A 22,016-nucleotide genomic window follows, 5' to 3' on the forward strand; every position below is an offset into this window, starting at 1 on the left:
GGATCGTCAAGCCCTTCGACGACATCCAGTCACCATGTTCGTCTCAATCATCACCGTCGTCTCAGCTCTCACCACCACCACCGCTAACAACGGCGTCGACGCCCGTGGGGCTGTCGCCGAGTAGCCCGCGTCCGTCTTTCTAGACAGCTGCGGCGCGGTAAGTGCTGAACCCCTCTCGACCCACATACGCGCCGGATCCCCTTCTAGCGGCTCCCGAAAGGAGCGAGAGAAAGGGCGAACGAGTTCCGAATCGCAGGACGCTTGCTGCAACTCCGGAGCCACCGCCAACAAGGGCCACCACGCGACGGCGCTGCCCTTTCGGGCCCGCTGCGACCCGGACGTGTCCATTCCCGCGTGGGCGCGCTGCTTCCCCGGACGGCGAGGAGCAACCGAGCTCGACCGTGTGGGCGATATGGCGCGAGGCGTCGGCGCCTAATCTCCGCAAAGTCTTCTTCTCGCACATCTGGGGCGACGACAGCGGCGCCGACTGGAATGCCACCGCCTTCTCCGAGTTCCCCGACGGCTAGACCGATATCGAGGTCCTCGTCACCAACATCATCGCCACGGTATAGGGCGGTTAACCTGTCCTCTTCGCCATATACGTGGAGAGTCTGGTGAATGAAGTTGGAAGGAGAGATGGATTGGGCGGTGGGAGGCGTATATTAGAGGGGTTGTTGTGACCGTGACGCGAGTCCGGCTTCGAGTACATTATATTAGTATCATAGTACCTAGTAGACACATATACCAGTGCCCCTGGAACAGCGACGGCTTAGTATAGGGGCTGGCAACATTTTCTGTCTTATTCCGAACGTGTTTTTCGTCGATACTGTCCCTGCAGTACTTTTTCACACAATCTCGATTCTTCTTTCCGCCTCGGTGTCTGGCTCTTCGTGTCAGCGTCGGACGACGTCGGTTATTTTCACCCCGATCATGCCCACATGCGCTCCCCCGCGTCAGCGCGCAGACTTGGCAGCAACCTTCTGGTAGCATCAGCATTGCCCGACAAAGATTACCCAGGACCCGAGTACCAGGGTCGCCTTGGCTGATTTCGGTTTTGGGTTGGTAGACACCCTCTATCTCTGAATGCGTCCCGAGAAGTAGGCGCAACGGGTTCGCAGGGCTTGCTTGGGTGTGTAATCTTAGGCCCAGCACGATGCGACGCTACCTGCAAAGCGAGACGGGGACACACATGGCAGAATGGGCTGTGTCTAGGAAGAACGGGCCCGGGAAAAGCAGTTCGCTATAAATCATATGTAGCCTCTTCCGGGTTTCGATGCACACGCCATTCAAGGGAGATGGCTGTTGTAGCCGGCCCGGATAAGCCGTTGGGCAGCTTCCCAGACCTCGTCGGGGATGTCCTGGGGGATCTGGAAACCCTTCGGCGGATATTCTCGGATGCGGATCAAGTCGCCAACAGCGATATTGATAACCAAGTCCCGGGGATTGTCGTCATTCGGGTACTCGTGCCACTCTAGTTGCGGGGACGTAACCGAGAACTGTATGTCGGAATCCGGCCACTGCTTCTTAAAGGTGGCATACGTGCGCCTCTCCATGTACGGCTTCTGAACGAGAAGCAGGGAACGGAAATGCAGCCCCCTCTCCTGCAGCAGCGCATATGTGAACCGGACGTTCTCGCCGGTATTTGTCGAGAGGGGCTCGACGATGAGTTTCTCCTCGGGAACGCCCATCCCGACGGCTATGTCGGCAAAGACTTGGGCCTCCGGCTTGTCGAACCGGCCGCGAGTAAGCCTGCCGGTGCCGCCGGAGAATATGAGATAGTCGCCGTAACCGTCAAGGAGCAGTTGGGCGGCGCGCTCGGCGACGCGAGTGTCAAGACTACACAGGCAGAAGATGGCATCGACCCCCGTTTCTATCGGCATACGTAAGCGGTGATAGTTGTAGAGTGTTTCCGCGTCTCGCGGGATGTCGGGAATAGTTGCTGGAAGGTCGCTCCCCGAAGAGTGTGCAGAAGTAGTCATGACTTTGCGACAGCGAGAGAAAACCAAGGCGTCGAAGAGCGTTGTCGGTTACGGCATCTTGAGAGGGGATTGTCATGGGCTTGTCTCTCTATGTTGTCAATTGCAAGTTTACGTGTTTAGGTATTAACACTGTACTGCAAAATTACTCCATAGGTCGCAGTACGAGTCGGTTGGCATGTGGCTTATTTTCCCCAACATCTCGCGAAGACAGAGTTAAATACGGCTACTTCTCTTCATATCGCGTATGTACGATATCCGTTCAATATGCTCGTATTTATGAACGTGCGCAAGCTCTCCGTGCCATATATACCATACGATATGCAATCATATGTAAATACACTGCGCAGAGGCTGGCTTGATTTCGTCTGTTTTTTTACGTAAGATATTATCGTCGAATCTTGTCCCCTCGGAGGTTGCCTATTCTAGGCGTGTTCTCCTCTCCTCTCAGCCACCACTCTTATAAACCCTGGCATTACTGTAGACGGTATTCCGCTATGTCGTCTTGCCCGTCTTGCCCGTCTTACCTGCAGGCATAGATAAGTGTTTACATACCGACGCATTCTCTTAAGTACGCCTGAGACCTTGTCTAGCTCAACTCCCCTCGCTCTCCCAATCCCCGCGCTGCCCATAGCACCACGCCCCATGACCCGATGTCGGGTCGCAAGTCAGGAGACGAGGACGAGGGACCTGGCCTGGCCTGACCCAGCAGCCCGCGACAATATCGCGGTAGCAGCCCCATTTATTTAATATGCGACGCCTGGGCGTTTATCAATCTGATAAGATCTTTTTATCTGCCTAGGCTTCCTCGTCACCCCTGGCTCTCTCTAACCGTCCCTTCCCCCCTCCTCCCTTGTCGTGTGGAAATCAATACCCTTTTTCACCGACATCACATTACATCTTTGTCTTTCCCTTCTTTCTCCCTGGCGCAGCCTCGAGGAAAGATGTCCGTCGAGAAAATCGGCGGGAATTGGGCCCTGGAGCTCTTCAGGGAGAGCCTCAGGACGTCGCGTCTTCCCGACCCTGGCGACGTCTCCGCGTTTTTCGACGATGACGCGGACAAACACTTCGAAAAGCTCCCACTAAACCCTGAGAGGCTTCAATACCTGCGAGAACTGATACAATACATCCTCGACGGCCGTGAAGTAGTCTATACCTACAACATGATCCTACTCGTAGTGCTCGTGCTTTTCTCCCTCTTGCACCTCAGGGAGAGGCTGCGGGAGCGAGCCAAAGCCCGGGCAATCGAGCAGGACTCGGCCGAGAGCTCGGAATCTCGTGGAGGGGCTGCTAACGACTCGGAGACGGCAACCGAGGTAGAATCGTCTGCCAGCAGCACCGTCGAAGGGTCGGTATCGTCCCAGAGCACGATCAAAGCTGTCGATACCGACGTCGAGCTGTTGCCTCTCCTCGGGTCCCGCCGGCGTGCGCGGGCTCTAAAGAGCTGCAGCACCCGTTTAGCGAACCGCCTCAGTGCGGTGCTGATGTACCAGCCCCGACCGATCCCCTTCATCAACCGGGCCCTACCGTCGAATGGGACCTCGCTCGTCGTGCTGGCCTTCCTGGGCCTCAACGTCTTCCTCCAATTTTACCAGGTGCCTTTCGAGACGAGATTCTTCTTCGCCTTCGCCGATAGGATCGGGCTGCTCTTCGCCGTCAACCTCCCGCTGCTCTACCTCCTCGCCGCCAAGAACCAGCCCGTCAAGCTGCTCACCGGCTGCTCCTACGAGGCCCTCAACATCTACCACCGCCGCGTCGGCGAGCTGATGTGCTTCCAGGCCGTTGTCCACTTCGTCGGCATGCTGTTCTGGCGCCTGCACTTCTCGCCCGCGTGGCTTCAGACCGCTGATTTCTATTCCTACATGACGCACCCTCTGATCCTAGAGGGAATCGGCGCATTCGTAGCATACGAAACGCTGTACTTCACGTCGCTGGGCAGCTTCCGCCAGCGATGGTACGAGATTTTCCTGGCCTCGCACATCGTGCTGCAAGTCGCGGCGCTGGTCTTCCTGTACCTGCACTTCTTCACCGCGCGGCCTTTCGTCCTCATCTGCCTGACCATCTTCCTCGCCGACCGGGCCATCTGGCGGCTCTGGATGAAGTCGGCCAGCTTCACCGCCGACCTGACTATCCTCGAGGACGGCAACACCCTGCTGGTCTCCGCCGACTGGGACATCCCAGACACGCACCCCCGTAAGTGCTGGGACCTCCTGCGGCAGAGCATTCGCTACGGCTGGCGCCCAGCCGACCACGTGTTCGTCTCCGTGCCCGCGCTCGGCCGCACCCACTCGCTGCAGGCCCACCCGTTCACGATCGCGTCGGCCGCGCCCGAGGAGGCCTCCAAGGACGTGCCGAGCCACGCCTGGCTGAGCCTGCTGGTCCGGGTGCAAGGCGGCTTCACGGCGGACCTGCTGGCTTACGCGCGTGCGCACGCGCGGGTGCCCGTCCGGCTCGACGGGCCCTACGGCTCGCAGGACCCCGTCAGCATGCTGCGGTCGTGCGGGAACGCGGTGCTCGTCGCCGGCGGGTCCGGCATCGCCGTCGTGTTCCCCATGGCGTGGGCCCTCGCCGCGAACCACCGCAGCCACCGCAGGCGCGTCCACCTCATGTGGGTTCTGCAGTCGCGCGCGCAGCGCTCCTGGATCCCCGAGGACAGGCTCGCGGACCTTCGCAGGCTCGGCGTGCATGTGACCGTCCCCCGGCCGACGATCGAGGCCGGCCGGCCGGATATCCCCGGCTACATCGCCGACTTGACGGCCGCCGCGGGGGGCACCGTCGGGTTCGTGGTCTCCGGCCCCGACAGCCTGAACAGGACAGCGAGAAATGCGTGCGCCGAGGCGGTCAGGACCGGCGCCGACATTCGGCTGCTGGTGGAGAAGTTTGGATGGTGAGTAGGGTTGGCGTTGGCGATGGCGATAGTAGCGAGGATAGACTAGCGTTCGACTTGAAGCTTACGAGGCACGACAAATGGATTTTACGGCATTAAACCTCGACACGAGGTTGGTACGATAGTGTGCTGGTGATTTTTGGAGGAGAAGTTCTTGTATTTTGGCGGTACACTTCGGCTTGGAGTTGGGAGTCTCATTAGACCACAAGAGACGGGGAATAACAGACAGTCCTTGGACACACAATAGGGAGGGCTACCCATTTGAATACGAAAGAGAAAGCGTAGAATGGCATTGTCATTACGCAGTGAGCGTCTTCAGCTCGGTTCAACTTGACTCAGCATCGCGTGCAGCTACCTATATTTTGTATTCCAACTACTAGAGCCCGGCATAACATCCCCTAGATCTGTCTTGGGCCATTCTAGGACATGCCCTAGTGTTCCTCTCTTCGTTCCGCCCCTACTCTCTTCCGCCTCGAGGTGAGGAGATCGCATGCAGCAATTGGACGAGGAGTGTGACCTTGCGATGGGGCTATCTTGCGCTACATAGGAAGTCGGGTGCGAGATATGATGTATAATGCTTTATCTATATGCTATGATAGCCACCATCGAGATGGGGGGTTCGACGAGGCCAGATCTGCCACATACCTACTAGTATCACACGGGTGTCGATATATCCTCTTGTGAACCGCGAGACTTCTTCACGAATTGCGGCGTTCCAACTTGTCAGTCAAGAGCGTTTTCGTCGCTTACTCTACGCATGCAACGCCACACCGCAGCAACCTAGCATGCCGGTAGTGATGCAGAAGCGCGATATTGGCCTCTGTCTAGATGCCAACACATCCGCCTGACAAGCCTGAGACGCCGTTCATGCGGTGCGAAATTTGTCGCGACGGACTACCCTCCTCCTCCCTCGTGCTACGCACGCAGTTACACTGGGGAGCCATGTCGTTCGTTGAGATACGCCTGCTAACTGGCCTCCGGCAACGCCTGACTTTTCCTATTTCGTCACGGTTGGCTAGCGAGGTCTAGTCATGCAAGATAGCGAGCAGACGCCGGTATGGGGTGGCGTGGATAATACTAAGGGGTTGCGAGTCGGAAAAGGAAGGACTCGGAATTGGATAGATTTTATTACTATATACGTAGGTAACTCTATTTTTCTTCCTAGGGACGCCGACACTGAAGACTCCTCTGCGAACTTATGAAATTGCCCCATGGGCTCGGTGTAGGGAAGGCCCGAGGTAATTATAACCTTTACACTATAGAGAGTTGGCCGTAACCATATACTTCGAAAGGCTATATTCGCGTGTCCGGTCGGACGGGGTTAGGGGCGGGGTGGCACAGGGACTGGAAACAGAGTGGCAGACTGCCGTCTAGTACGTGTACCTGAAGCCTTCGACGCGCTCGAGCAGTATCTTCCCCGAGGCCGCTAACTTGTTCGAGAAATAGAAGTATACGGAGAATGCGGCGACGAGGGCGACGATGAGGATGTGCGAGCCGATGGAGACCCAGACGGCGGTCGCGTAGCGAGGCGCCTCCTGGGAGCGGACGATGAAGCTGCCGGCGATGCCGCCGGCGCCATTCATAGCGGTGACGGCGGCGGCTGTGAAGGCGCGCTTCCACTGACCCGCGACGTTGTTGGCCTGGTACGCGCTCAGCGCGGCCCAGTTGCTTACGTACGCGCCCGTCGCTAGGAACGTGCCCACGTACCGCACGACGACCTGTCCCGAGAAACCGAGCATGCAGAAGCCGGCGATCAGCGTCGCGCAGTTGAAGGCGATCACGGGCCCCCGCAGCCGGTACTTGTCGCCGACGATGGACGACAGGAGCACCGGGATCACGGCGTAGTAGTACGGCGGCGCGGACAGCAGGATCGACTGGTTCTCGCTGAAGCCCATGCCGCTCTGCAAGATGATGGGTAGGAAGTACGATAACGCGGTAGAGACGAGGTTCAGCAGGAAGAACATGCACGCAAAGCCGTATACCTTGGGGTCTTTGGCATGCACGAAGACCTTAGCCCAGGTAAACGGATCCGGCTCGACGTCCTTGCGGTCCGCGTGGATTCTGGCGACGGCGAGCTCCTGCTCTTCTGGCGTGAGGAAGTAGAAGGACCGATGGGCTTCTTCGGGGAAATCGACGATCCAGAAGTACGTCGCTAGCCCGATGACCATCGAGATCAGTCCCTGGACGAGGAACATGTACCGCCAGCCGGCGATCCCGCCCCTGCCATCCAACTGGTTGAGTCCGTAGTTGACGATGCCGCCGGTGGCAAGAATAATAACTTCGCCGCTTTGGAGGAAGGCGAAGCGCGTCTGTTGTTCTTCTCTCAGGTACCAGGTCGATATCAAGTACGTCAGGCCCGGGTAGATACCACTCATGGCCATGCCGAGAAGCACGCGTAGGGCAATCATCTGCCGCCAGGTCTGGATGAAGGCGGTGCACATGGTGATGAGACCGAAGCAGAAGGTGATGAAGGAGAACCACAGGCGCGGACCAAAGGCGCGCACGGCGAGCGTCGAAGGCAGCTGGAATGCGATGCTCGAGATAGTGAAGATGAAGATGCTGACGCTGAACCGATTGCCCGTCAGGTCCAGGTCGGACGGCATGGACGTCACCGAAGCGGAGCTGATGACGCCGCTATCTAGCAAATTTAACGAGCAGAGTATGCCGGCGATGGTGCAGAGGCGCAAGTCGACCTTGCGCCTAAGGCGCCGTTCGAGTGTCTGGCGGTCCTCGGCAGACTCCTCGACGATGCTCACGTCTTCTCCCCCCTCTCCTCGTCCGACAAAGGCACGCTCGGAAACGGCGTCGTCATTCTCTCCAGCTTTGGGTGCAGACGGCTTGTCTCTCTGCCGAAACACAGCAGGGGAAATTTGGGAAGAAGCCATCGCCCAGCCAGCCAGCCCTGAGACCCGGTGATGAAGGTGGGAGAGGTTTCCTGGCGCGCGTGCATCGTCGCAGGAATCGACCGGGCTGTTAAAAAGCGCCGGAGGAATGTCGACTTCTTATAAGCCACCCCTTGCAATTCCCGTATGGAACACAAGGGAAGGTCGAGAAGAAAAAAGACAGGCACATTACTACGTAGCATGTGCTAAGCAATGTGGGACTATTAGTTATCTTACCAATCAACCAGGCCTCCTGTGCTTATTGGCTCGGGGCCAGACAGTGAGTTATCTAGCCGTCGAGCCGTTGCGACATGCCTAGGCACGGCTGTGATGCCGCGCCGGCGCCGGATACTATACTATCTGTGTCATACCGAGGGAATCTTCAATCGTTTCAATTCGAAATTGTAATAATCGTCAAAATTGCCGAAATTGCCTGTGTCCGTATCGAACCCACGCCCGCCGCTCGAGAGGCTTCACAGTTGTCGGCGGAATGTAACCAATAGCAGCTCCAGTGTGTAGGCATATGTTGTGTTAACACAACCGCAAGGGAGGGCTCTATTCGGCAGCAGGGAGCGAAGTATCGATTATGTACCTACAGATATGCAGGTGTGTGTGCATTCAGCTGGGCATTGTCTTGTGGCTTGTCATCGCGGGAAGATGCCGGTTCAATCAGAGCAAGGGAACAACAAGAAGAATAACAATAGGAAGAACACAAAAAGGCACCGAGGTCACCGCCCCCCATCTGTGCCCTGCGGTGGTGGGTTGATTAGGGGAGGTCGACTGTATGCTGTTTCCCGCAGCTTGATTCCGAGCAGGCTTCACGGTTGCGACTCGATGCTCGCGTAGCGAGTCACATCTGAGTCTGTGTTCGAATGATAGTTTGGTTGGTTGCTTCAATCGTCCTACCGGGATCTGCGAATTCCTTTCTGGTGTGCGCTTCTATGCAGTCACCGTATCGGGGCTCCCTCCTTTCTGGGGGACGCGAGATGAGAATCATCTGCGTATGTATAAGCCGCCTCTGCCGTGGGCTACATCTTTGAGCTCGGCCCCGGCAGTGCGGACGCCTGCACGATGCAAGGGAACACTATTGACTCGCTTTTGAATTTGGGACCTCACTTCAATATATCTCTCCTCGATAGTCCTCGCGTTCTTTTCCGTCTGCGCCCTCCGGATGGTCATGTCGCATTGCCAGTTCTCGCGACTGAGACTAGCGACTGCGACGTTGATGTCCTGTGCGACCGTGGCGGCGATTGTGGGAAGTGGTTGCGACCTGTCTACCAGCGGCGTAGGCCTCAGATACGCCATAATCACGACCTGCAGATTGGCGTTGAAAAATCTGGCTCCTCCGAAGTCGTGGATGATGTGAACAGCGACGACATTTTTGATGATAACGCGGGGCGTCGCGTAAGGTGAAGGGCCGACGACAATGATGGCTTCGTGCCAGGCATCCGATATGTCTCCGAACCCCTGGACCGCAACCCAGCCCATGTATACACCTTTGAGACGCAGAAGCATATCCTCAGGTACCCCGAACAAGTTCGCCGTAGGTACGCCGACTTCAGACCAGCTTCGACCGGTTCCTTCGATAACCTTGCCCCTCAAGGAGATGGGGAATGGTTTCTCGGGCCCACTGTCGGCGCCAACTATCTCGGGCGGCGCCTCCAAGTCCCCTTCCGCGTGGAACGGCTCATATGTAACATCTCTCGTAGCATCGAACCCTTCCTCCAAAGAGCCGAACCGATCTTGTAGCCCCGATCGTGCATAGGCTATCATCCCGACTTCTTGCTTTACGAATCCCGGCTGCAATTGCTCAACCTTGTCTTGAATCCTCTCAACCTGGCTCTGTATGATGTCTCTGGCCGGCCCAATAAACCTGTCGACGGTATTTTGGCCTACTATGGAGGCCACCTTCAACCCGATCTCGATTGGCATAGTTTTCAGGCTCGCGCCGCGCATCACGCTGACGTCGGACGACGTACTCGCTACGCGGAAGACGGGCGACGGACAAAGCGTCTTCTTAGACCCCTCGCCCGTGCACATGACAATGCGCAAGTAGCCGTCCTCGGCAGAGGCGGGAATTCGCACAATACACGTCTCGCGGATGGTGTGCTTGGCTATGCTTTTTCGAGAGGCAGCCTTCTTTACAAACTTCTTCACGTCCCTTTGCCACGCCCGCTCGTCTGAGGCAGGGATGTCGGAAGGCAAGGCTTCGCGCGAAGGGGTGACGTCGATCCAGTCCCCCTGTGTGCGGAGCAGAGCGCTGGCAGCCATACCCAGATCCCCAGAGAACCCCTTTCGCTGCAGCCAGAGGGAACGGTCGGCCGGGAGCGGTTTATCAGCAAAGATGGTGATCGCGATACTCGTAGACGGCCCTCGGTACATGACCAACCCGGCGGAGTGTCGGAGGATGGTGTAATGCTTGGTCGACTCGAACGGGTGAGAGATCAGGCCGCCTGCGAAGTAAATAGTCTCGTCGACGGCTGCCTTCCATATCGACCAGTTGGAATTGGGCGTCACCGGCCTTGACGCGTTGGAATTGGGGGTTACTGGCCTTGAGTTGCTGGAAGTGAACGAGATGGCCGAGGGGCTCGGGACGAAAGGAATGGACAGTTGCCTGGAGGGCTCCGGCGGGTGGACTTCAAGCTTTAATTTCTCGACTCTAGCAGGAGGTTCATGGCTGTGGTGAGAACTGGGGGATTCGAGGTAGTCGTCGAGTAGATCGTCGAGGACGTCGCCGGCACCTGGAGATAGAGGTTCAGGTTTCGAGGGGGGGACCGGCTTCCGTACGAGTTCCCGAGGCGTTGCATGCTCCATCCGATGTGATCGTCGGGAATTATGCTGTGGCAGTGATGGAGACGTGGGGATGGGAAGTAAGAGATGGATCGGGAAACGGGTACTCGTTACAAGACAGCGAAGGTCACGATAATGGCACAATTACGATTAGTATATTAGAAGAATTAGCAAAGAAATAACTTTTAGGACGAATTGCTCATAATTGCAACAAAGAGAGAAGACAACAAGGTCGGGAAAAGCAGCCGATGCGTTTTACCAAAATTAATAGAGGGCCATTAAAAGAATACCTGATGAAGAACACGAGATGTGGGTGTGAGGTAGCGGATGATCGCTGGCGCAGGTTGACGAGCAATTAAGGGGTGGTCCAGCTGTATACGCAAAGTCTTATCGTTATCGTTATCTATATACGGGTAGTCCGGGGTAGATTAGGTACTTAATGTACCTGCTAGTAACGAGAGGTCAGTTAGGTTAGGTATTAGGTTCTAGCCGTTAGTGACGGCCGGGCACCTAACTTACGATAGGTGGCCGCTCAAGCTACAGGTACATAGGTATGTACCCAAGTCCCTCTAACGAGGTCGTGCTACAGGATACACGGGGGGGTATTAGGTACCCCAATGCAGCCTACCTTAGAGGTATCGATCCACCGGCGTTATGCAGGCAAATACCTATAGGTACGTTGGAGGTAATGTACTGACGACGGCACAGTACCCCATCCTAGGTGGGTCGGGTCCCTCTCCCACCTTGGGTCCAATTTATATACTCATACGTCTGTTTCATTGATGACAACCTCGACTCCACCTGGCCAGCTCTCTTCCCTCCTCCAATGCATAACTCCTTGGTAGCAGACCCCTTCGTCTTCAACAACGAAGCTGGTGATATCGATAGACCGTGTTGTCCATCGCTGCATTTCGCTCTCGTCCGTTAGGATGCAGATGCTACGTTTGGGCATCAGCGAACAAGCTGCCTAGCTTCGCCATTGCTCGTCGAGCAAACTACCTGTAAATATTGTCATCACCTTCATCGCTACCCATCATGGTCTCTTCTACTGGTCCGGCCTCCCCCGCGTCCGTATCGCCGGCCGATTCGCAACATGGCGCACCCCTCTCAACCAAGCCAGTCCCCGTCGAGACCCTCGTGCAGAACCTTCTGGATGCTAAACGCTCGCTCTCGTCCATGGGCCTCGTCCTGCGCGCTAATGAACTCGTCCACTTATCTCGACAAGCACACGAGGAGTCCGTTATCCTCACCGCGCAATCGCAGTTCCTTCGCCGCGGGATAAGCGACCAGACCCGCCTGCTGCGACGCTTGCGGCGGAGTATGAATCGGACATATGAGGACGGGGACCGTGAGTTCACGCAGATACTGAATACCCTAGATGAAGCCGACGTCCGGCTCGAAGAGACCATAGACATTCTCCGATATCGATTCGTTGATAGCGTATTCAGGCCCAACCGGGAGGCGAATAAGAATTTGCTGGATTTCGTGGACGAGTCACAAGTCAACGCGATAAAAGATGCGCTAAAGGAGAACATCGAGGCCTTACAGGTGCGTTTACGATACGCGCAGTGCAGATTTGCTACGTGCCGCTATTGACAGCTTTTTTCTCCGCCGTAGAACACTCAGACGTCCTTCCGTCGAGACCTACAACGCTTCGATGATGAAATGAGCTCGCTGAATGAAGCCATGTCTGCCACCCCCTCTGCTCCCTCCCCCTCTGCTTCGTCTGCGGAAAGGTCCTTGTCCGAGCTCCTCGCCGATATGAACGAAAACTCTCACGCGATGGCCGATCTCCTCTCGTCCCTAACTAAACATTTTGATATGTGCGTGACGGCCGTGAGGATAACAGAGGGTGGAGTGGCCTTAGCTAGGATCAAGGCTGCCGAAGTCACAAACTCTCAGATTGGTGGAGACGTGTCGATATCGGGAGTGATAGCGGAACAAGAACTACGTGTACCGGATTACGACCCCGTGGATCCCGAGGCTCGCGCACAGATGATCGAAATCGTTGTCGAGGACGCGTCCGAGGTCGAAGACGTAGTACGAGAATTGAACTTACGTCTGCAGACCATGGAGGCGGCTTTCTCGAGCATGGATGAGCAGACGAAGAGGATCCATATAGGATACTTTTCGACCCTCAACGCATTTAAAGTGCTGGAAGACATCGGATCCCGACTACACAGCTATATATCCGCCGAGACCGAGTTTCGCGACCGGTGGAGCGAGGAACACCAGGCAATACATAACAAACTGAAGGAGATGGAGAACTTGAGGGCTTTCTACGAAAGCTACGCCAGCTCATACGACGGATTGATACTTGAAGTTGAAAGACGAAGGGCATTGGAGGATAAGGTGTTGGGCATCTGGAAGAAGGCGAAAGAAGGCGTCGACAAGATTATCGAGACCGATCGCAAGGAGCGGGAAATATTCCGACAAGAAGTCGCAGAATACATCCCTACCGATCTCTGGCCCGGTATGGACGACGGTATGCTGAGATGGGAGATCGTGCCGGTCCGTGACGATAGGGTGCGGCAAGTAGAGGCAACTCGCAGCATTCCAAATCTGGGGGGAAGCGTCGTCGAAGCCGGCCCCTCGAGATCAGGCGGCACGTCGAGACAACAATACTAATCACAGATACGGGTGGCTTCTGTGTTTTTTCTAGGAAAGGGGGGGATTTAAGGGGAACCTCCCCCTCCCCCCCCAAAACGGGACTCAGGTGCGCAGGGCGGGTTGGTCTCATGGACAAGGCATTTCGTAGCGCACGTCTTGCAGGATTTACTAATCTCTTCAGGTATATCGATTCACAGCCGGTAGATGTCAGGTTTAAAGACTACCTGGTTTGTTTGGGCCCTGATTTCTTTCTATATTTGTGCTCTTTTGATCTCATGAATCCGTTATATTCCGACCCTCTATCTCTTGCCGGTTTCCACCAGTCTAGGCCGGGGTGTGCGTGTTGTCCGGATTGAATATGAAGTGTGTCACCACCGATTAGCATGACTGGTTCATCGCCAGTCATCTAATCGTACCTCGGGGATATATTAGCCATTGCGTATGGCACTCTCCGGTATCACCACCGGAGTCGTGAATACATGTGCGGCTCTGATTACCAATTTCAACTTCTTGTATCACATGCTTTGATTAACCTGCTAGATCATTTCATTGCTACTGTATCGACATTCTGGCACTGGGCACGTCGTACTAACACGCGTAGAACTTGAGCGTCCCCGTCTGCGGATGTGAATAAATATTACCCATAGTACTTTAGACATTACCTTCGACCACGTCAAACTGCGGGGGATGCTAAGGGTTAGGGATTTGAAGGCAACCTTGGGCCACCGGAAATAATTCCGTTGCATATATCGATAGATCCATACGAGAGTAATATAGAAAAAAAAAAACTTGTGAAAAACCGCCCCAGACTCCGAGCTAAGGATGTCGATGTGCTACCCTATACTCCAAACAATGCCAATAATGCTATCGGAAAGCCCCCTTGTTATACAACGTCCCTCCGCAAGGCAGATCGCCTCGACAACGAAAGCGTACACGCATCGATACATCCGAACGCGGCACGGTATGACGAGCTCAAGCAGCCTCGCGATCACGAGCACACAGTCGTCCCGCACCGTTCCGCACCGAAGCCCGGGTCAGGGTTGAGCATAATGAGTGCCAATCCGAGGCACAGGCAGCCACCCAGTGCCGCGCCGTGCTCTGTGTTCTGTCGGGGTCCGAAGGGCAGTCGGGGACCCCCTCAGCGGATCTGCTACGAGCCGTCGCCCAACCCGATCCAGGCTTCTTCTCCGGTGCCGCCGGACGTCACGTCTACGAAATCGACGTCGAGGTCGTTTTCCGTGTCGGGGAGGCTCAGCACGTCGGCGTCCCCCGACAGCGCCATGTCAAAGGCCCAGTCGTAGTCCTCCTCCCACACGTCGCCCCCCTTCTCCGAGTCGGACACGAGGCCGGGCACATCGGCCCCATCCCACTCCGGTAGCTCGGGGATGGTGGCCAAGGGCTGCGCACCGCCGGGGCCCTGCACGGCGGCCGAGAGGTACAGGCGCAACTGCGAAAAGTCACGGTCTGCCTCGCCTTGCGTGCGTCGCTGCGCGCCCCGTGGCCGGCGCTGCTGCCTCCTCGCCGCACGCCTCGCCGGGCGCACCAAGTACGGCTCGGTGTGAGATATCAAGTCGAGGCTGAAGCCGGCGCCGCGGACGCCGTCGTCCTCGTAGAGGAGGCCGAGGCGGTACAACTCGTCGTCGTCGACGGCGATGGCGCAATCTAGGTCGGAGGCGGGAAGGGCGTAGGCGCAGGGGAAGGCGAGGTAGCGGGCCGCGTAGTAGGACTCGTGCGTCTTGGGAGCGCGGAAGGCCTCCTGCCGCTTAAGGCGCGGCGTGCGTTCGCCGGGCAGCACGATGCTCGGGTCGGCGGCAAGCCGCCGGCCGTCGTGCTCATCGGGGGCCCAGCCCTCGGGCGGGATGCTGGGCTTGCGCGAGCGGTCGGTGCGGGATCTGCGACGGGAGGATCGTGGGCCGCGGTTGTGTTTCGAAGGTCGATCACTGCGACGAAGGGAAGCGTCGGTGCCGGGGTCGGACAACGAGTCGAGGAGCGGTCCGCTGCTGCTGGCAAGGGAGTCCGTCGTCATGGCGAGGCGGGAGGGGATTTATAGGGGACCCTCGAGGGTACGGGGTGATCGGGCAGTGCAACCGTCCTCGTGCTATGGGGTGTACGTGGACACGTAACGCAGAAGCAAAAGGCAGAGAAAATGATCACACGGGAAAAGGCGTATGATACAGAATAGTATTAGGCTTCGGTGAGCGAGAAATTATATACTAGAAATCGGTGGCGGATTCGAGAAGGCGAGAGAAGATGGGAGGATGGCGCGACGATGGTGCTTTATAAGGACGATGCGTACGTTCGCGTATCGCCATCGCATCGCATCGCATCACATCTCTCCTGGGATGAACCATTGCCACCCTCGTTTAATTTCCGGCATCTCCCATTCGCTCGCAGGAGGCGTCGCGAGTCATCCATCTCTGGGCTCGATTACAACCCCAACCGTTCCAATACCTTGCTGTCATACGCAGTCCTTCCACGATCAGTCCCTCGCCTAACCTCGTTCTGGTTGCCAGGCGTGTAAGACGATTGGCCGGCTGGATAGCTCAGCCGGGGTGACTCACCCCCATCCTCCATCCGCCGACTCACCTGCTTAGCTTCTCCAGGCCGAAGCCGGGTCTGGACGTGATGCGACGTGGGCATGGACGTGATGCACTAGGTACCTGCGACAAGGTAGTAGGAGGTGAGGATGGAGAGATGCTGGGTGGAATGCAGGCAGAACCTGCCGGCCTCCGTTCTAGCGCAGCGCAGCTAGACGCGGTTGAAGCCTGGCATAAAGGAATCGAAAAAAGAGCTGAGCTGAGCTGCCTAGGAACGAGGCAGATGCGGGACGAAATGGCGCCGCTACACGTGGTGCGAATCCAGTTGGCCGTAGTGTTTAAGTGGTAGGCGTGTATGGGCGTGGTCATTTTCCCCTCGAGGCAGACATTTAGGCAAGCGGCGGTTGCTAGGCGCGTACCAGATTTGGATGCGACGACGGGCGCGGGCCTCGGTCGGGGGTGGCTGGCCAAGCGAGCATCAGAATGAATCATCGTGGCTCTCCCATGCCGCGCGGATTCCAACGTCGTAGGGCGTTGCCTACGACGGGGAGGCGGTCGGGTAAGAGAGATATTTGCACCCGGCGGCGGAGATTCGTAAATCGTACAGGCATACGTGTTCTTTGTCAGGATGAACCAAAAATACCTGCCTACCTCTTACATACCCACGGGCGAGCGTCGACCGCTCACAGCCTTCGCCGACATCAAGGCTTACCACTACCTATGTAGGTACCTAGTACGCACGGCTAGCACCGTGGGGCAGACGCTTTAAGGTGTTAGCCCCGCTATACAGGTACCTCGACACGTCTCTCCTTCGGCGCCTTTAGGTACCTGCTATAGGTACCTGAGGTACTCCTACATCATACCCCTCGACCTATCGCGACAATTACGACATCGTCGATTCCAATTACCTAGCACTCACTCAACCCTGTTCCTGTCCCTCCGTCTCTCACACACACCTGAACCCGTAGTCGTTACATCCACCTCCTGCGCCCGCATCGTTCGGACAGAACAAGCCTCGCCCAGAGCTAACGTTCGAGATGGGATGTCGTGAGGCAAAGACCTGAGCCATCCGATCTACCGGGGATACAAGATAATATGTCCGTGGCCGATAGCAGGCACCTAGCGAAGGGGCTGATAAATGACGCGGGTAAACGATCCCGCACCTAATTGTACGCGGTAACGCGCCGATCTCGATCGACTCGTCATTATTTGCATGTTCAATCAGGGAACATCGCATTTAGCCAGGGCAGGTCCTCCCGGCCGACTGTCTCACACTCACGTACGCGTCCGCACGCTCTGCAAAGTTGCGCCGTTCTTCGTTGCCCTCTCTCTCTCTCCATTGCCCTCTCCGAACTTCGAGAAAATAGACCATATTGTCACGTAACCTCCCTGGAGCACCCTTCGATGCCAACGACAAGAGAAAATTGCTCGTTTCCATTTCCTACTCTCTTCTCGCCGTCTACGCCCTATTACAGCCTCCGACCTGATTGAAAGGACGCCCCTATCGAGAAATAGAGACAACCAGCCCTCAATATGCCTTCCCAGATGACTAAAGCTACGCTGGCCGCCGCCGGTCTGTCCAGCGCCTCCAACATCCTCGCTCAATTCCTCGAGGCGTACCGAGAAAGTCGTCCTTTCAGCTTCGATGACGCTAGTTTCCTCCGGTTTGTTACCGTCACCTTCGTTACCGCTCCCCCGAACTACATGTGGCAGCAACTGCTCGAGCGCAGCTTTCCCGCTTACGAGCGAAAGCCGCCGATCGTCGATATTGAGAAGCTGGACGCGAGCGGCGAGGACGCGACTGGAGAAGTGGGAATGGGTGGAGGCCCTGTGGAGCAGAAGCCGAAGCTGAACTGGCGAAACACCTTCGCAAAGTGGTTCATCGATTGCATCACCCTCGGCGCCATCTTCAACACCGTCGCATTCTTCCTTCTCATGGGCATCCTCAAACACCAGGATACGGCCCAGATCGGGCACAACATCCGCCACGAAACCGTCCCCGTCATTGTCGCCGGCTACAAGATATGGCCCTTCGCGTCCGTCGTCAGCTTCACCTGCGTCCCTGTGGAGCGACGGATCGTCTTCCTTAGCTTTGTGGGGCTGCTGTGGGGGATTTACATGAGTCTCGTCGCCTCGAGAGTCTGAGGAGCCGTGGATCGTTGATCGACTACCTACATGACGCATCAGCGTGGGTTATGCACGCGTGTCTGGACCCCCCAAGTCGAGGCCCCTCGTGCCCACCTGAGTTGTCGATGAGCGATGCGACACGGTCCGAACATGCTAGATTTTCGGGACGTCGAATCCCGGCTCGCGCCGCTCGAGGGCGGATCGCCTTTCTCCGGCAGCGATCGTAGCTTTTACCACCGAAGTATACACGTATATACCTACGTAATGTTTCAGCCATAGCCAAGAGACCAATCAGACCGTCCCGTCGCGGCTCACCGCCGTCGTTGTTTAATATCGATTTCCTCCCATCCGAAGCAACATCAGCCTGAAGTAAGAGAGGTTTTCCGCAGTGATCCACCAAGTTCGTAACTTCAAACCCTAACTGGCCCCAGAGGTTTATTCGAGCCTATTTAGATCTCTATTGTCGATGTCCTGGTTTGGTCTTGTGTGTACATTATCTCTACTTTCTTCCGAATGAACGGCCATATGAGCAATGGTCTCCAGCCTGGTCATTGCGCATAGGCCAATGTCACAAGGAATTTCCTTCCAGGCTGCACGAGGCCCAAGGTGGCGCAGCCAGCGATCCAATATTTAGAATCGGGAGGTAGGTGTATTGCACTCTTGCCCCAGCCGTAGGTATAATCTAATTGCGTGTAGGCTTCCCTATGCTTATTATTCCTCCTCGGGCACCTTCACATAGACATTTTCGACGAGCTCCCAAGGAGGACCAGATCATATATACGGGATCTTCTACCGCGAAGGTACCTAGTACTTGAGAAAGCATCATGCGGCGCAATTGACGGCTTGATTAACCCCACGACTTCTGCGTTGTTACTGCTGCTGCGGCATCTTAGCGGTAGAGGTGGTTCTCTTCGTTGTGGGCTGGCCGAATGGGAATAAGCAAGACACGAGCACGGCCGAAGATAGCAAGAGGGGCCGCGGCGACCTATAAAAGCATGATCGTGCGATATTAACCCATACGGATCCGTTTATCCTATCCGGAGGATAGTTATAATACGCATAACCCCCTGTTATGCTGATTAATTACGGGGTTAAATACCCCTGTAAATACCCCTATAAATACCTCTATAAAGGGGTATCTTTTGGGGGAAACTCTGTTTTTATTGGCTAAAAAACGCGCTATAGGTCCCTAAAAATACGTATACCTAATAAAAACGGCGGGATAAATAGAGTTTTTCTTATTTAATATATTCTTATTATTTCTTAAAATTCCTACGTATATTTACTAACGCGTTTATTTATACGTTTTTATTTTTATTTATATAATTCCTACTTTTCTTCGTATTTTATAATCTATTCTTATAATCTATCCTTAATTTAATTAAAATAGAGTCGCTTTAAGTTAAAGAATGTCGTATATACGGAAGAATTTAAGTTATCGAGTAATTAATTAATCTACGAAATTACGCTATATTTATAAAAAATTATCTCTTTTGCCGCGAAAATATATACCGTCCTACTTAAGTTAGTATTCTTTATTAGTAGTTTATACTTTATCGTTAATTCTATATAGGATTTCCGATCCTATCCTACGCTTAAGACGCTTTAACCGGCTCCGCGATTAAATATTACTTATTATCGATTATATTTTATTACTACGTAGCCTCGGGTATATAGTTTAAGCGCTAAAGAGGTAGCTTTACGCGTAGGTAACGTATTACGATAGTAAATTCGAAAACGGTATAGGGTAATCCGACGTAATAACGGTAATCCTTTTCCTATTCCTTTACTTTCTTCGTTAATAATATAATTATAACTAACGGATTTAACGGTAACGCTAGAACTAGCGCCCCGAGGGCGACCTCCTCGAGTACCTACGCAAGAGTTAGTTCGTCGAGGCCGACCTTTACGTACGCTTACGTTAAAATAAACGCGAGAATTAGTTCGTCGAAGTCGATCTCTACGCGCGTTTACGCTAGAACTAACGCTAGAGTAAGTATAAGTACGTCGAGGCCGACCTTTACGGCCTCTTACGCTAAAATCCCTTACGCTAAAACTAGCGCGAGAGTAACCGCGCCTAGGCCGACCTTTTAATTAAACCTTTCCCTTAAATACCGCTCGCTCTTAGGAATTTAGTAGCGTTTTTAATCGTTAAAGCTCGTTTATAATTAAGCCGCTACGATAGAAGGGAGACCTTAACGCTAGCGCGGTTAGCGATACCGATTACGCGATTTTAATACGGTTTTAGTTAGCGCTAGAATAAGAACGACGTAAATACTATAGTCGTTACGGGAAGTATTAATTTAATATGGATTTAAATACCGCGGATATTTATAAGCGTTATCGTAATAAAGACTAGAAGAGGCGCGTAGATAAGTCCTTCTTTTTTAGCGTAGGTAACTATTGTAGTGGTACGGTAAGACATACCCTCTTAATACATTACGTAATACGCTACGATAGGCCTTATGCCTATATAGAGTAACTATAGCTCCCGTAAGTACGGGATATACTACGCTTATTATCTAGTTTATTACCTAACTAGATTACTATCTTTACTATTTTTACTTTAATTAAAGATTCGTTTTTACCATTAGATTCGTCGTTCTCCGATTAATATATCTATTTTAATTATAAGCGCTTAAGTTACTTCGTCGTACCGCTATAGCCGAATAAGTAACTTTTACGTTTTACCCCTTTTCTCTCCTTACCTCTTATGCCTTCGGGCTAGCGACTATTATATCTCTACGATTAAGGGGTATAACTAAAATACGATAACTATATTAAATTCCTTACTTCTCGATTAATATAGCGATATTAATTTCATTCGTTTTAAACCATCGTACGTATTATAGTTTTCGATAAAGTATACTTTCGAGTAAACCTATCCGGGTTTTTAATATCGCGTACGCTTTACTCCTCCTTAGTAGCGATTACCTTATAACTTTTTCGATTCCTTAACCTTTAGTTTACGGAGTTTTTATTACGCTATTAGGATTTAAAGGATACCGATCGCCGTCGGCGCTATCATTTAACCCGCGAAGTAGCCTGCGTTTTACGTTAAATAAAGTATCCCGCCTTATAGTTATTTATTTATTATAAGAAGGTACGTATAAGCCCGGGAACCTTTACTACGATACCATAGCCGCTAGGATACTACCTAGCCTTTAATACTTATAATATTAATAAGCTATCGATATTACGATATAATACGACGATTAAACCGCGTTTATACCGATTAAGATATCTTTCGTATCGTTATTTACCTACCTATACGGAGGAACCCGTAAGCCTAGGGAACTATCGTCGTAATACTACCGTTACTAGGGATAGTACTTAGCCCTCGATACTAACCGCTTCTTCGAACTATTAATAGTATAGTATATTTCGTGCGAATAAATAAAGCTCGTAGCGATTAAGGCAGCTCCTTTATAGTTATCTACTTACTATATAAAAGACGTACGAGCGCCTTAATATAAATTACGATAACCTATACGACCCGCTACTCCCTTATTAATACTAAGGGCGGATAAAGGCTAATAATAATTATACCTTAGCCGACCTTACGATAGCTTCTTTTTTCCTTTAAACCTATTAATCGATATAAATTAAATATATAGATATTAATAACTTATTATATTAGAGGTATTTTAGGATACCTAAGCGTAGCGATTCGACGATATAATATACGATATAATATAAATATTTATATTAATAATATAAATAAGAATTAATAGACTAATAGCTATTAATAACCGATAGTTTTAAAAAGAACTAGGAATTAATATTAATAGGATTACGTAGATATAAAGGATTAAAGAAACGGAATTAAAATCGAGTTAATAGGTATACCTATATATAAGCTAGCCTTATATTACTAATTAATAATTAATATAACGAGAAGTACTAATATAGGCGTAAAACGACGCCTAGCGGTAATATCGCTAATATTATTAAATAGCCTCCGATAAATCGAGACCGGCTTATAGCTATAATCGGTATCGTATCTAACGCGATTCTTTATTCGGGATTTATCCTCTATACGTATTACTTTAACGAAGGTTATACGTTAAGAGTTTTAAACCTTAATAAAAGGAATTATCGTCGACTTATTTATAATAATTAAACTATTAGTCTAGGGAATACGTATCGCATTTTAATTAGGCGTTAGCCGATTAGAGAAGCTCGTATAATACCCGGATCCTATCGA

At 53.2% G+C, this 22,016-nt stretch overlaps 8 protein-coding genes across 8 annotated transcripts; 4 read left to right on the forward strand and 4 right to left on the reverse strand.

Moving 5' to 3' along the window:
- Positions 1–34: 34 nt before the first annotated feature.
- Positions 35–527, forward strand: GGS23DRAFT_601463 (uncharacterized protein; the record flags this gene model as incomplete). The annotated part of the gene is made up of 2 exons (XM_051519202.1): positions 35–120; positions 257–527. The coding sequence occupies 2 exons, from the start codon at positions 35–37 to the stop codon at positions 525–527; spliced, it is 357 nt and encodes a 118-aa protein (XP_051367209.1).
- A 614-nt stretch (positions 528–1,141) lies between these two features.
- Positions 1,142–2,152, reverse strand: GGS23DRAFT_446762 (DUF218 domain-containing protein). Its single transcript, XM_051513990.1, has one exon. It carries the CDS (start codon positions 1,977–1,979, stop codon positions 1,287–1,289), a length of 693 nt encoding a protein of 230 aa, XP_051367210.1. The 5' UTR covers positions 1,980–2,152; the 3' UTR covers positions 1,142–1,286.
- A 60-nt stretch (positions 2,153–2,212) lies between these two features.
- GGS23DRAFT_590170 (ferric reductase like transmembrane component-domain-containing protein) lies at positions 2,213–5,260 on the forward strand. The gene has a single exon (XM_051517674.1). It carries the CDS (start codon positions 2,921–2,923, stop codon positions 4,865–4,867), a length of 1,947 nt encoding a protein of 648 aa, XP_051367211.1. The 5' UTR covers positions 2,213–2,920; the 3' UTR covers positions 4,868–5,260.
- Positions 5,261–6,149: 889 nt separating this feature from the next.
- GGS23DRAFT_446816 (putative MFS transporter) lies at positions 6,150–8,046 on the reverse strand. Its single transcript, XM_051513991.1, has one exon. The coding sequence runs from the start codon at positions 7,746–7,748 to the stop codon at positions 6,234–6,236; it is 1,515 nt and encodes a 504-aa protein (XP_051367212.1). The 5' UTR covers positions 7,749–8,046; the 3' UTR covers positions 6,150–6,233.
- A 692-nt stretch (positions 8,047–8,738) lies between these two features.
- GGS23DRAFT_608221 (uncharacterized protein) lies at positions 8,739–11,713 on the reverse strand (the record flags this gene model as incomplete). Its single annotated transcript, XM_051520172.1, has 2 exons — positions 8,739–10,486; positions 11,638–11,713. 2 exons carry the CDS (start codon positions 11,711–11,713, stop codon positions 8,739–8,741), a joined length of 1,824 nt encoding a protein of 607 aa, XP_051367213.1.
- Positions 11,714–12,087: 374 nt separating this feature from the next.
- Positions 12,088–13,565, forward strand: GGS23DRAFT_446875 (autophagy-related protein 17). The gene has a single exon (XM_051513992.1). The coding sequence runs from the start codon at positions 12,201–12,203 to the stop codon at positions 13,161–13,163; it is 963 nt and encodes a 320-aa protein (XP_051367214.1). The 5' UTR covers positions 12,088–12,200; the 3' UTR covers positions 13,164–13,565.
- A 344-nt stretch (positions 13,566–13,909) lies between these two features.
- On the reverse strand, positions 13,910–15,368 carry GGS23DRAFT_590174 (uncharacterized protein). The gene has a single exon (XM_051517675.1). The coding sequence runs from the start codon at positions 15,169–15,171 to the stop codon at positions 14,296–14,298; it is 876 nt and encodes a 291-aa protein (XP_051367215.1). The 5' UTR covers positions 15,172–15,368; the 3' UTR covers positions 13,910–14,295.
- Positions 15,369–17,215: 1,847 nt separating this feature from the next.
- On the forward strand, positions 17,216–17,827 carry GGS23DRAFT_601469 (uncharacterized protein; the record flags this gene model as incomplete). The annotated part of the gene is made up of 1 exon (XM_051519203.1): positions 17,216–17,827. The coding sequence occupies one exon, from the start codon at positions 17,216–17,218 to the stop codon at positions 17,825–17,827; it is 612 nt and encodes a 203-aa protein (XP_051367216.1).
- Positions 17,828–22,016: the final 4,189 nt, after the last annotated feature.

The sequence above is a fragment of the Durotheca rogersii genome (assembly GCF_024521655.1).
Source record: "Durotheca rogersii strain YMJ 92031201 chromosome Unknown GGS23scaffold_56, whole genome shotgun sequence".
NCBI lineage: Eukaryota > Fungi > Ascomycota > Sordariomycetes > Xylariales > Xylariaceae > Durotheca > Durotheca rogersii.

Excerpts from the sequence above, each read along its gene's own strand:
- GGS23DRAFT_446762 (XM_051513990.1), bottom strand. The coding sequence starts at position 1,979 with ATGACTACTTCTGCACACTCTTCGGGGAGCGACCTTCCAGCAACTATT.
- GGS23DRAFT_590170 (XM_051517674.1), top strand. The coding sequence starts at position 2,921 with ATGTCCGTCGAGAAAATCGGCGGGAATTGGGCCCTGGAGCTCTTCAGG.
- GGS23DRAFT_446816 (XM_051513991.1), bottom strand. The coding sequence starts at position 7,748 with ATGGCTTCTTCCCAAATTTCCCCTGCTGTGTTTCGGCAGAGAGACAAG.
- GGS23DRAFT_446875 (XM_051513992.1), top strand. The coding sequence starts at position 12,201 with ATGAGCTCGCTGAATGAAGCCATGTCTGCCACCCCCTCTGCTCCCTCC.
- GGS23DRAFT_590174 (XM_051517675.1), bottom strand. The coding sequence starts at position 15,171 with ATGACGACGGACTCCCTTGCCAGCAGCAGCGGACCGCTCCTCGACTCG.